The following is a 14,054-nucleotide window of genomic DNA, read 5'->3' on the forward strand; positions in this document are numbered from 1 at the left end:
ATCATGTAAAAACATTAAAAAGTTTAGGGCAGTCTGTGATTTCTCCATTATGGTCAGCAGGGAGGTCATCTGACACTTTGGATCCAAGCCAAAGCCCAGTATCAGCCCTACCAGTTAATATACTAAAGTTGGAAGCATGTGAAATCTCAAGAAGGAAGATGTTCCATCATGCCTCTGGGCTACCCAACACTGATTTTTCATTTGTTCTTACAGTTCTGATATGTATACCAATGAGAAAAAAGTTCTCCAATCCTGCAGTTGTGATTGAAGATGTATCTGATAACAGTGAACTGGAATTGGTGGTTGTCATTTTGAAATGGAGAAGTTAAAACAATTAAGGGCACAATCATATGCAAGTTTAGACACACACAAAAGGTCTACAACTCCCAGCATGCCCTGGCCAGCCATAGTTGGTTGAGGCATGCTGGAAGTTGTAGGACTTTTTCTGGTGTAAACCTGCATAGGATTGTGATCTAAAACAGATTTTCGTTCAAAAACTATTTACTAAAATGTAAGCTAAAATGTAAACAGCTATACACATTAAGAACATAAGAAGAGCCATGTTGGATCAAACCAAGGCTCCATCTAGTCTAGCATCCTGTTCACACAGTGGCCAACCAGCTGTTGTCCAGGAACCCACAAGCGGGGTATGAGTGCAACAGCACCCTCCCACCCACGTTCCCCAGCAACTGGTGTACATAGGCTTACTGCCTCTGGTACTGGAGGTAGCACATAGCCATCAGGACTAGTAGCCATTGATACCCTTCTCCTCCAGGAATTTGTCTAACCCCCTTTTAAGGCCAACCAAATTGGTGGCCATCACTACATGTTCTGATAGCAAATTCCATAGTTTAATTATGCGCTGTGTGAAGTACTTCCTTTTATCTGTCCTGAATCTCCCACCAATCAGCTTCATGCTTACACATTGCACGAATAGTATTTCCCTGAATAACTTAACCTCACTGAACAAATATTGATACCTTCCCTGTTAGATAGATGAACATGTTCATTTCCGATCTCGTCTGATCTCAGAAGCTAAGCAGGGTCAGCCCTGGCTAGTACTTGGATGGGAGACCACCTGGGAATCAGGCTTCCTGCATTGAGCAGGGGGTTGCACTCGATGGTCTTGTAGGCCCCTTCCAACCCGATGATTCTATGATTTGCATGACCTTTGCGTATTATACACATTTTCTTTAATACTGCCAAATAAGGAAAATATAATAATTTTCCCATGGAAAATGTGTAGATGTCATAATTCTTAGACATTATTCTGAAATGTCCATGCATTGACCCTCAAAATTATTTTACATGGAGTGAAAATGTAGCAAAAAGGCATGTGAATGTTGCCTCTGGTAGAAAAGAGGTTCACCTGTGCAACGTGTTTGCACAGCCCTCCATTTGTGATTGTATCATGCCATCCTAGGCACATGCTATATTGCAATCAACTGATACATTTCATAAACTTAACATAAATTGTAACGGCAGTGAAGCTGTACAGCTTCAAGCTCCATCCTGTTCCCAGACTCAGGTTTGCATTCTTCTCCACGCAGAATTTAAAATGTATTTGTGATTTGGCTTAGAAGGTTTGGCACAATCTTAAGTGAATCATAAGTGAAGCACAATCATGGTTAACAAGACAGATTACTTTCATTGTCACTACTATCAGTTTACTAAAATCTAGGACTGATTAGGTTTTGTAGCTATAGGAACCTCATTCAAAAGATCCCCAACAAGGAGGCCACCCAGAACTACTTCCACAAGGGGGTTACCCCCTTGCCAGTGGAGGCTGATGGCTCCGATTTCGGTGGGGCTATGCATCCATTCTGGGTTGTAGTCAGAACCAGCCAGAACTCTAAAGGTGTATCCAAGGTGCTGAACCTTATCCTCAAAATGGGTTCAGTACCTTGGACAGCTCCTTTAGAGTTCTGGCTGGTTCTGACTAAAACCCATATTGGATTCACAACCCCACCAAAATTGGAGCCACCAGCCTCCCTGCCCCTAGCGCAGCCTTCACCAACTTGGCACCCTCCAGGTGTGTTGGACTATAACTCCCATACTTCCAGGCAGCATGGCCAATGGCCACACTGGCTGGGAATTATGGGAGTTGTACACCAATACATCTGGACAGCCCCAGACTAGGGAAGGCTGCCCAGCAAATACTGTCTCATTTCATTTGTAAACATGTTACTCGTGCATGGAATCCTCAGTCCAGCACCAGTGACTCCCAGGAACATGTAGAACTACAGTGGATTCCTCCACGTGGCTGGCCCGATGTAAGCAGGCTTCTAGAGACTTTTCCACAGAGACAGTAGAATACACAGCCAATAATTGCCTTTTTACTTTCTTCGAGGTTGATATATCAGACTTCCTAGCTATGTGCATTATGTGATAGACCCCCAATTCTGTAAATTATAGTGCATCATTACTATACATAATTAGTATAATGTTCCATGAGAGAATGGAGTTCCCCATTCCTTGATGGGGTGACCCACTTCTTAGGATAGGAACCATAGCTTAGCGGTGGAGCATGGGCTTTGCATGGAGAATGTTCTAGGTTCAATCCATGGCCTCTCCAGTTAAAAAAACATCAGGTAGCAGGTGATGGGGAAAGGCTCTTCTTGATACCCTGGAGAGTGGCTGCAAGTCAGAGTCGATATTATTGAACTAGATCAGCCTTCCTCAACCTTGGTCCCTCCAAAGGTGGTGGACTACAACTCCCATTGGCTGCAGTCAAAAGGGTGAAGAGTCCAGAATGATGGGAACTGTAATCCAAAACACCTGGAGGAAGTGCAATCTGGTTTGGGACAGCTGAGATAATGGAACAAATTGTCTGACCTGCTCTGAGACATCTTTCTATGTTCTAGATGAATAACAGGGACATGAAGATCCTAACATATAACACTGATTCTGGCCTGTTTGCACTGCTGCCTGTATGTTTCTGAGCTCAATTCAAGGTGCTGGTTTGAACCTATAAACCCTTACACAGCTCGGGACCACAATACTTGATAGAGTGCCTCTCTCGGCATGAAATGACTCATACACTACGTTCAGCATCTAAGGCCCTTCTCCAGGGGCCTCCTCTGAGGGAGGCTTGGAGGGGGCAACAAAGGAGATGGTCTTCTTGGTGATGTTTAAAAATTTTCTTCTAGATATATGTTGTCTGTGTGTGTGCTGTCAGTTTACATGCGTTTATGTAAATGGTTTTACACTTGGTATAATGTATTTTTTATGATTTTTAATCTTTGTGAACCACACAGAGAGCCTCGGCTATGGGGTGGTATAGAAATGTGATACAGGAATAAATGAATGAATGGAAAAAAGATCCTAAATGTCAAAGAAGCTTGATGGCTACTCAAAGCCTCAACATGTGGGGTCAGCCTAGATGTGCTTTTAAAACCTAAAACAATCCCAAGGACTCTGCATATTTTTTTGCTCCGCTATTGAGATGGGTGAATTGGTCAATTTTGCTTTCTCATGTTTCCCAGTCTTAAGTTCATTCCATTCATTTCCACATCAGTTTGCATGCAACTTAAAAAAAAGTCTGCCCCCAAAGCTGTATGGATTTTTGTGCACATTTTTCCAAATATATATATTCTTGTACGCAATGTTACAAAATGTTCACTTCTTTTGAAAGCAGTTTTCCTTAATATAATGCTGCATTGTACATTTCCCCCTTAAAATATACCTTTTTGTGTGCACTTGCCCCTAATATACACCTTTTGGTGCACTTTGTTTTTGTTTAGAGAACTGCATTGCAAAGTTCTAAGGACTGTGACTACTGAAGGATAAACACATTCCAGTTCCCAAATTGCAGCTCTCCACAACCAGATGACTTGGACTACAGCTACTAGCATCCCCAGCCAGCCATGCTGGCTAGAGGGCACCAGGTTAGGGTGATTCAGGAAGAGTGGTTTTGGTAAGCTCTTATCAAAATGCAAACCAAACGAAATCCTCCCCCATTCATATCTTCAGATCATTTACAGGACAGCTTCTCTTCATCCTCCTGTTTCCTCTTTCCACCCACAGACAATGCAAACATTTCTCTTATCCATCTTAATGAGTCACCAAGGTGTAAGCCATACTTGGACACTGACATACAGTTCCTTGTGCAATGATCTAGTCAACAATGAAACCTGATAGCAGATTTGAGGTTGCAGGAGATGCCTAACTAACAACAGGGATTGTAATATGTTTAGTTCAAAAAACAATGTGAAATGGCTAGGAATGGAAGAGCACTCACAGACATCAGCTTGGCGGAGATTTCTCATTCGAATGACTCGCACAGTAAGTAAACTGCAAGGAAATGTTTCCATCCGCTGCAAAACAACGTATTAGGGAGAAGAGGGTAAATAGCAAATTGTATTTTTTTAAAGCAAGTATCTATCAGAGGAGCAAGCTAAACCAGGATGAGTAGTTCTACAGAACAACATCTAAGGGTGCAATCACATGTGTGTTTAGACAGAAAAACGTCCTACACCGCCCAGCATGCCCCAGCTAGCATGGTGGGCTGAGCCATGCTAGGAGTTGTAGGACATTTTTCTGTCTAAACATGCACCCTAAGTAATTGTCCAGGCTAAAGTATGGAACACACATCATTATCTACATCCTTGGCTTGCTCACCAAACGGCATTGGATTTTGACAGCAAAATGATAATGAAATGGCGGCACTGAAAATGAAATTGACCACCACTATTCCCAGGTTACTTTAAATACCAAACGGTGACATCTTTTTGGACAGTTTCCTTCCATTGGGTTGTAACCACAAGTAGCCTGCCATAAACAGAAGGGCTCCTTCTGCCCATGGAAGGCTTTTGATCCCGCAGAGGATTCCTACTGGTGGAAAGGAAGAGTACGCAATTTCCAATTATTCTTCCTTCCAACTACAGCCCTCCACTGTTTGGGGGTAACACAGTTTCAGAGGTCACAAGGGGATGCAGGGGGCGAGAGGGGATGCGTTGGGGAGCTGGGCGATATTGGAATGCCTTCTTCTGATGTCATTCATTCTCTGTACCCTGTCCTCAGAGGAAATGCTTGGGATCATTATGCTGCAATCCATGGCTATGCCAATTGATAAATTTGAAAAATTTGCATAATTTTGCCAAACCTGAGTAGTCACCATTACAAATACCAGGGTGCACCATATGAAGAGTCAGGATAGCCCTTTTTCTTTCTCATTCATGTGGAACTCAGTTGGAAACTACAATTCCTTACGTGACATTGCTCCACTTTTTAATGAATGTACCAAAGAAGGTGTTTCCTCCTGTCACCTTTTGGTTTTTTTAAAAATGCGGCAGTTATTTGGTCATGCTGATGAAATGCTACACTGGTGTTCATCATTTCCTGTAACCAAGACAATTGATCATATGCCTCATCCATAGAACTAGGCATTCCCATGTACTTCTCGCAACCTTCCTTTCCTGTGGGTGGGTCCTCAGCCCACAGAAGTCAATGGGTAGGTTCCCATTAACCTAATTACTATTTATCTTGTATATAGCACTTTACATGGGGAAAATATCTTTTCGTCTTTATCTTGTTTGTCTTCATAACTACTCTATGAGGTAAGTCACTGATCTACTACAGATGAGGAACTGAAGGGGAGAGATATTACTGTGCCCAAACCTCAGCTCTGTGGCTTGGAGTCGGCAGGCATTTGAAATACCCAGTACACTCTCCTCTTGGCCACAAGGCCTGTCATGTATGACTTCAGTTTTGACCAAAGGGAACAAAGAATGAAGAGAATGAAAATTTAACCATTAATTTCACCATTAACTAACTGAGAGTGTCTAGTGACAAATAAGTAAGAATATTCAGGAACTGAGATATAATTTAATTTGAAGGATGCCTCTATTTTTAATTATTTGCTTCACTCAGTTAATTATTTAATTCAAAACTTATTTTTAAAGCTTATATCCTATTTCTTTAAAAGGGAATTCAAGATATCAAACAAACCAAGATCAGCAATATTTAAGGCAATCTTTAAAATCCAAGAAAATAGGCAACAACAATAAAATGATAAAACAGCAGTTTTGCATAAAGTCTAAAAACACACAAGAGTTATTAATGTTTTTAAGCAAATGCCTTCTTAAAGATGTCTTTTATGTACGACCTTAAACAGTAAACTGTCAGATCCTGACAAATCTCTGTTGGCAGAGCATTCCATATGGCCCATGCAACTACTAAAAAGGCTCTGGATCAGGGAGAGACAACCTTTTTGGGAACATTTGGCAATTTAAAAAAACTATCCTGGGCACCACCACAAAATGGCTGCCATGGGAGGTGTGGTAAAGGACAAGTAACCTGCCCCAAAGACTGAGTACACGGCAAAGGTAGGGCCTGAACCCCAGCACACTAAAGAACTCCTTTGAACCCACAGTTTTCAGCACCAACAGAAACCTATTTTACAGCAGTCCCAGCTGCTGATGAGAAAATGTGTTTTTTGTTTGTTTTTGTTTGTTTGTTTTAAAGAGGGAAAGGCAGGACAGCTTGGTGGGTACTAAGAAAGGTGTCCAGGGTGCACTGATGCCCACAGGCCCCACATTGCCTATCCCTGCTCTAGGTCTTTTGGATGCCTGCCTTGCTTGATGAGGCAAGGGGATCTGAAGTCGTGCCCCAACTGATGACCGGAGCATGTGGGGAGTGTGGGGAGGAACATATGGAAACAGGCAGTCCTTAAGCTACCCAGATCCCGCAAGCCATTCATTCATTCATTCATTCCATTATATTTAAAACCCTATATGATTCCAGCCCAGCCTATCTCAAGGAGCGCCTCCAGCAACACCAGACAGGCCGCTCAACAAGATCAGCCTCGGATGGCCTTCTCTCTGTCCCATCAGCCAGGACAGCTAGGATGGTGAGGACGAGGGAGAGGGCCTTCTCTGTGGTGGCCCCCACTCTGTGGAACTCCCTCCCTAGGGAACACCGCCATGCCCCCTCTTTAATGAGCTTCCGCGGTGCATTAAAAACATGGTTGTTCAGGCAAGCATTTGGGGTGGGTTAGGGTAATTTTAGAAATACGATGTTTTAATGTGGAATTTTATTGTTTTAAACTGTTGTATTATTGTACATCGCCCAGAGTGGCCAGGTGACTGGCCAGATGGGAGATTAAGAAATTTAATAAATAAATAAATAAACAAACAAACATTTATTGTGGAACTGAAGGTGGCTACATGTGGTTCCCAGGTAGTCTCCTCTCCAAGCACTGACCAGACCCAGACCTGTTTAGCTTTAGCAAGATGGCTGCCTCATGTGCCTTCAGACAATGACCTAGGACCTTTAATTTAGGGCTTTAAAAGTTAACACCAGCACATGAAATGACTCAGGAAACAAACCAGCACCCAGTGCAACTCAACTAAAATAGGTAATAGTACAGTCAAAACACCTAGTTCCTACTAGCAACCACACTGCCGCATGGAGGCTGAGAACAGACATCAACGTTTGCAGCACTGGAGGGGGACTACTGATCTGAGGACAAGTGCACTGACCCCAAGGCTCACTGTGTCTTGGAACATGGAGATCCTGCACATGTGGACCTTCTATGGCTGTGGAATGAGCTCCCTGGAGAGGTTCGCCTGGCGCCTACATTGTACTCCTTTTGGTATCAGGTGAAAGACTTCTTTATTTTCCCAGCATTTTAGCATTGTAGTCTTTTAGCTCTGGTGTTTTAAATCTGTATTTTAAATCTCTGCATTGCTGCTAGGTTTTATTCTGGTTGTACTTTTATATTGTGGTTTTAAGCTTTCATATTTTATATTGTTTTATGCTGCGCTTTGTCATTTTAATTTTTGTGAACCACCCAGAGAGCTTCAGCTATTGGGTGGTATAGAAATGAAATAAATATTCATTTCAATGGAACAAGCAGTTTCATTGATACATCCTAGAACTGTACTGAACTGAAATTCACTTTAAAAAACAAAATATCTGATGAATCTAGCTTCAAAATTAGATATTCAAACTCTGGAATTGAGCTTTGAATCAAAATTCAAAATCCCACTGTTCTGATTGATTACATGAATTAAGAATATATAATTGACTCAGTTCTGTTGCAAATTTGGACTACTACAATATGCCCCCTGTCAGATATTGTCAAATGCTGATGGCTACATGTTTAGATCAAATAGCGACTACTGCTGCATTATCAGCTATAAAAAATGTTCAAATGCCAATACCGCAAGGTTCAAAAGTCAAGTATGGATGCTGAATACATTCACCAAATAGTCAGAGACTGAGAGGCTATTTAGAGATTGGGTGGTATCCAATGTTAATCTAACTTAAGTACCATTCATTTCAATGGGTCTACTCAAATACAAAAGGTAAACCATTGTAGGAAGGGGGAAGCGAAATGACTGTGCTGGAGATCCTGCTCCCCCAAGACACTGCTAGTCTAGGACAACTGTAATATTTTAACAATTTCTTCTCTGATTTCTTCTATTTTTGATCCCCCTTTCATTTCTTTGAATGTTTATTTTCCCTTGATCAATGCTGAAAATCTTACAATGGTATTGAAGATGGTTGATAGCACCTAGTATGAATATGTATTTCTTTTCCCCTCTGTACTCCCTTTTCAGTCTTCCCTGTCTGCTAGCCTTCAACTATGGAAATTGAAGGCTAGTGAAGGAAAAGCATAAATCAAGACAGTTGACAGCAAAAAATGAAAATGTTTTTTGAAGAATGAAAGCATAAGGTTAGGAAAAGTAAAACTCCCGAAGGCAAAGAAATACATGGTTGAGTTATTCCTTGATTATCCAGTAATGGTTGCCTTGACCCTGTGCTAGCAGGGTAGTAGATAGATCAGTCTAATCCCAGTCCTACAATGCATTCACTAATTGCTCCCCAAGGGAGCAATCCTATGGAGAGACAGCCTCTGAGCCCAGAGGCTGACAACTGTCCAATGTAGGGCAGCTGGAGCACGAAGGTGATCCTTGCCTCTGTGCTTCAGCTGTCCTGCATTTTTGGCCAGACAAGGCAATTTCACCTGTTTACCGGGGAGTTTCAGAAGTGGGGGGGGGAGGCTGCACAGCACATAGGAAGCTGTGTAACATGGCTTACGTAGTCTCCTCCCCTCCCTGGGACTGACCCTTTTCCCCATCTCTGAGCTCCATTTCCGAGCGCAGAGACGTAGCTGGAATGGAGAGAACCGTGCCAGCTACGAGGGGGCAGGGTAGCACGGTTTCTGGGAACCAAGGTTGGAGCCCTGGCCATAGGATTGCTCCCTCTGTGTTCTTAGCTTATTTTCACATAGTACTTTCTATGGTGTTTATTGTCATTAGGTAAGTATCCTCCTCTTTTTTGTCCATGTCCTCTCATTCTCTTTAGACAATTCTTTGCATTGCCTCATATTTTCTACATCTTTTTAGTAGGAAAGTATTTAGGGCAGAAATTGTTCAAATTTGAATGTTCCTGCTTATTGGTGATTGGTATCTCTTTAATACTTCAATCATTTAGTAGAGGTTTTGCCATTGAATTTATTTGAAGTTTCATCAGTGGATGCAAGGTCCTACTATGGGCTATTAAATGTTATTTTGCATTGGATCGTGCTGATGGTAGAGTTACCACATGCTAGAGGCCCCTTACACTAGCACAATGCAATTAACTTTAACTCTCGGGTTGCATTGGATACTGCCCAAAGTCTGCCTGGACATACCAATTCAGTGTCTGTTGCACCCAGGGGTCTCAGAGAAATCCATTTGGGGGGGTGGAGTTCTCTGGGTTTTCCTATGCTAGTCCCCACCCCCCTGACTTTATTTCCATTTCCAGTGCAATGCCCGACTTCATCTGCAGTTAGTCGGGCCAGTTCACAGATTTTCTGGGAATTTTGCGCTTTGGTTTTTTTGTGGGGGCAGGGAGGTTCTCCAAGTTGTACAAATTTCTGAGAATTTGTGGAAAATATGGCTGATTTTGCACAAATTTGGCCATAATTTGTGCAAATTGCTCAGAAATTTGTGCAAATTGCATGATATCCTCTCCCCCACCCCTCACCCCAATGCAAAAAAAGTTCCTGGAGTTTGGGGAACAGCCCACAGCTCAGCTTGCAGATGCAAAGCAAGTCATATACACTGTGGAACTCCATCAAGCCAAAAAAGAACTGGATTTCCCAGTGATGGACATACTTAGTTGCAGCTGAAACATCGCCAGTGTAAACTATCAAAGGTAAGTTCCATTTGCTGGCTTTGGAATTAAAGAAAGTAGGCTGAAAGTGACAGGAACATTTTCACAAAAGAAAAAAGAATGAACAAGAAACAAACCTTTTTTAATTTGACCTAGTGGAAACATCCTCTTCTTCTATATTGCTTTTATGTTCTTTTGCTCTGCCATTAATTGCACAAACGTTTTGGTCCATCTCTGCATTGGGGTGTTGGAGGCAAGGACAGCACCATGCAAGCATGAAGCTGCTCATTGGCCAGGAGTACTTTACATGGAGCACTGACATTACTCTGCTCCCACAGGGGCCAATGTTGGCCAGTCAGCAGTCACTTGATTGCAGAGTGCTGACCTTCCTACCCCCGGTATCCAACAACAATGGAAACTATGTACCAGTGAAGGCTAGTGGCTCCAATTTAGGTAGGGCTGTGAATCCATTCTGGCTTTTAGTCAGAAACAGCCAGGATCTAAAGGAGCAATCCAAGGCACTGAACCCTATCTCCAAAATAGGATCAGCACCTTGGATAGCTCCTTTAGCTTTCTGACTGGTTCTGATTGAGACCCAGAATGGATTCATATCCCACCGAAATTGGAGCCATCAGCCTCTGCTGCTATATCCGAGAGATGGGAGGATCAGTAATGTTCAAGCTCACCATACCTCGCCAAGCTCCCCCTTGAAGCTCAGACTGCCTCACTCCCATTTGTGATCTGTTTTTCTTTTCGTTTGAACAGGAACAGTGCACATTTCAGTACACATTGTTTGAAAGTGCACTCCCAAATTCACATTTCCCACCAAAAGACTAAACATAAAACTGTGTAGGTTTTAAATATATATATGTGTGTGTGTGTGCACGCGTGTGTGAGTGCATGTGTGCATGTGTGTGCGCGCGTGCGCATCTTTAAAGTCAAGTGTGGATTTTTCTAAAGTATGCATTTGGTGAACATAAGTTCAAAAATGTGTGAGCTGAGCTTTCTCTGAAAACTTGCTCCCATTCACATTCAGCGCTGCTCTTACATCATGCTATTGCCACACTCACTCATAGCTACCACAGCCCAGTGGGCAGGTTTATTTTTGAAGCTTGACATCAAAATGCAAAACTGGCATGCTTAAATGAAGTTAATGTAAATTCTAATAAAATTCTCTTGCAAGTCATTCAACAGATACAGTAAAATACTGACTACTCCCTCTGCCAGCTCTCAGATATTGTCACAGATGTTGCAAAACCTTCACATGTCAAATGTAACTATCAAATAGCAACTATCTTCACACTTGGGACTTGGATTGTATTCACCATTCACAACAAAGGAGGAACGCAGCTAGGAGAACTAGGAGAAGAGCTAATTCATTTCAGTTCTAATTAAAGTCCACATTTCATTCATAAACCTGATGAATGAATAGGAAAATCCACTCTTTAACCACCTTCATATAATATGTACCCAAAGCAAGCAAATGGATATAATACGTACCCAAATGCATATAATATGTACCCGAAGCAAGCAAAAGGGCTTCCTTGCTGGGATATGTCCCAGAACATGCTAGAGTGAGAATGACAAACTAGTTCCAATGTCACAAACAGAAATTAAATACATGTTCCAACATTTGAGCTCTGGAACAGACATTCTCTAAGGATATGGAGCAATTACAACAGCGATAAAAGTCTACTGTGACTATGTAAACAAAGGTAATAAATAAACAGTGTCAAGGTAATAAATCACACCTTCTGGAATTACTGTTATCACTCATGATGGGTCAAATACTTGGCCATTAGCTTGCATTCTTTTTCTCTTTTTTTGATATTTTAATCCCACTCTTTCCCCAATTCTAAATGTTCATAGTACCTTGCACTGAGAATTCCAGTGCATTTCATTGCAGTGGTTCACTGTTTCAGGTTCCATGTTTTCCATAGGATATGCATTTATAGTGAAGGCCTAGAGGGGAAAAGATAAGGAGAGTTTTTTATTTTATTTTTTAAAAGAGAGATAAAATATGTAAACAACTTTATCATGTCACAATCGTACATGATACACACAGAAAGAAATGTTGAAACACTGAAGTAGAACAGTTGATAATCAAATATCTGGGTGTGACAAGTGAGAGCCAACACTTAAAGAACCAACAAGTGGGTGATTTTTGGACACGCATTCTTGAATGGGAATGCTGAGTTACAGGACAAGGACATCTTGAAATCCCTTTGATGATGCAATGTTTTCAAATTAGCAGTGCAGTTCTCCACATGTCTGCTTGGGAAGTTGGAAGTAAGTCTAATTGTTTTCAGTGAAGCTTATGCTCAGATAAGTGTGTATAGGATTACAGTGTAAGTCAGGGCTGAGGACACTGTTTCAGTTCTGGTCCTCTTCGAGACTAGGGATGGGCAAATCTGTCAGTTTTGCTTTCTCTTACTTTCAGAGTTTTTTTTTAAAGTTCAAGTTCTTTCACAAATAAGAATGTTGTGAATTTTTGCAAATTCTTATCAAAATAAACTGAAATTAAATTCTCAGTCATCTGCACCAGCCGAATTCCATTGGTGCAGCTATTCCAGCATGGAGAGGACCATGGTGTACCTGCCTGCCGAAAAAAGAGATGGCAACTCTAATTCAGCACTAAGGTGGTTGAATACACAGAGATTTAAAGCCAGACTTCAGAGAGCGAAGTATTCAAAGACCTGGGCCTGGATGGGTGAATCTGTAAGTTTGGTTTCTCCCACATTTGGGGTTTTTTAAATTTTTTTTTTAAAAAATTCAAGTTCGTTTTGTCCTGAATATGGAGAACCTTGCGAATTTTGGTAAATCCTTCATCGAAACTGAACTGAAAGAAAATTATCATCCATCCCTATTAGAGACATGGTGTGCATCTGGGCACTGATGCCTGTATGTTGTACCCCTCTTTGGGGCTGGATGCAAAGCCACCCCCTGTACATGCTCTAGAGTTGGAGAGGGGGAAAGGAGGAGAATCCTTGAATGGTCCAGTTAATATCTACTTCCTTCCTAATGCCATCTATTTCTGAGTGGGTTACCTGAGGTAACCTGGGGTTACCTGAGTGCCTCAGGTAACAGCACAGCAGATAAATAGCAAAACAACAACAGAATGCATTCCTTACCTGGCATGAACTGCAGCATGATGCTGTTGTAGGCAAATTCAAGGCATGTGCAGCTTCAATAGTCAAGGCAGATGGCAGATGCTCCTGAAACATACTTACAGCTGTTATGCTGGCAGGAGTAAGTGTGAAGGTGCCTTAAAACTAATTCCAAACTCCGCCCTTCTACATTGCAGAAGATAAATGGATCCCAGCCCATTTTCTCCTACTCCAGTAGAAGAGGAAGCTCATCAAATGACTACCAAAGGAAGAGACTCATTGCCTAGAGGAATGGGGTTGTGAAAGCTAATCACTCAATTTCTTTCTCTCTCTTCCTTTTTCTTCTTCTTGATATGTTTGCAGTGGAGGAGCAGATACCTGAGAACTTTGGATCCATGCTAGATAATGAGCACTTGAAAAAACTACATTTTTTCCTTTCCTGTGAAAGAATCATACTCTATATGGCTAATTTTAAATGTTTACCCATGATATGGGTAAATCTTCACCCATGACTCAGTGGAACATCAAGTCTGACTCAGGGCCATTTACAATAGTAATACAGAAAGCTCTCTGGGAGGTTCACAAAAGTTAAACCCCCCAAATACAACATGATTAAAAAAAAAACTTTAATAGTTTAAAACAGAATAAAACCAAAGTAAAAAACCAGAGTAAAAATCAGGAACAGCGTAAAGATCTAAGAACACAAAAATGCAGTTAAAAAACAAAATACAAGGACTAAATAAAATGGTCTTCACCTGATGCTGAAAAGCCCACAATGTAGCCACCAGGAGACCCTCTCTTTCCCCCCCAACATGTCTCATGAAGGAGGCATTGTGTGTGTTT

The 14,054-nt window shown here is 41.7% G+C and overlaps 1 protein-coding gene across 1 annotated transcript in view; it reads right to left on the bottom strand.

The window, feature by feature from the left end:
- Positions 1–4,313, bottom strand: part of LOC146357386 (cytosolic phospholipase A2 epsilon-like) — a 62,563-nt gene extending 58,250 nt beyond the window's left edge. Inside the window, exon 1 of the mRNA XM_084827489.1 lies at positions 4,241–4,313. Within this exon, the coding sequence (XP_084683615.1) occupies positions 4,241–4,313 (73 nt within the window). The remainder of the gene's footprint in view (positions 1–4,240) is intronic.
- Positions 4,314–14,054: the final 9,741 nt, after the last annotated feature.

Source organism: Heloderma suspectum, chromosome 1, assembly GCF_057233095.1.
Source record: "Heloderma suspectum isolate Gila_16-S chromosome 1, 16-S_ref, whole genome shotgun sequence".
Lineage (NCBI taxonomy): Eukaryota > Metazoa > Chordata > Lepidosauria > Squamata > Helodermatidae > Heloderma > Heloderma suspectum.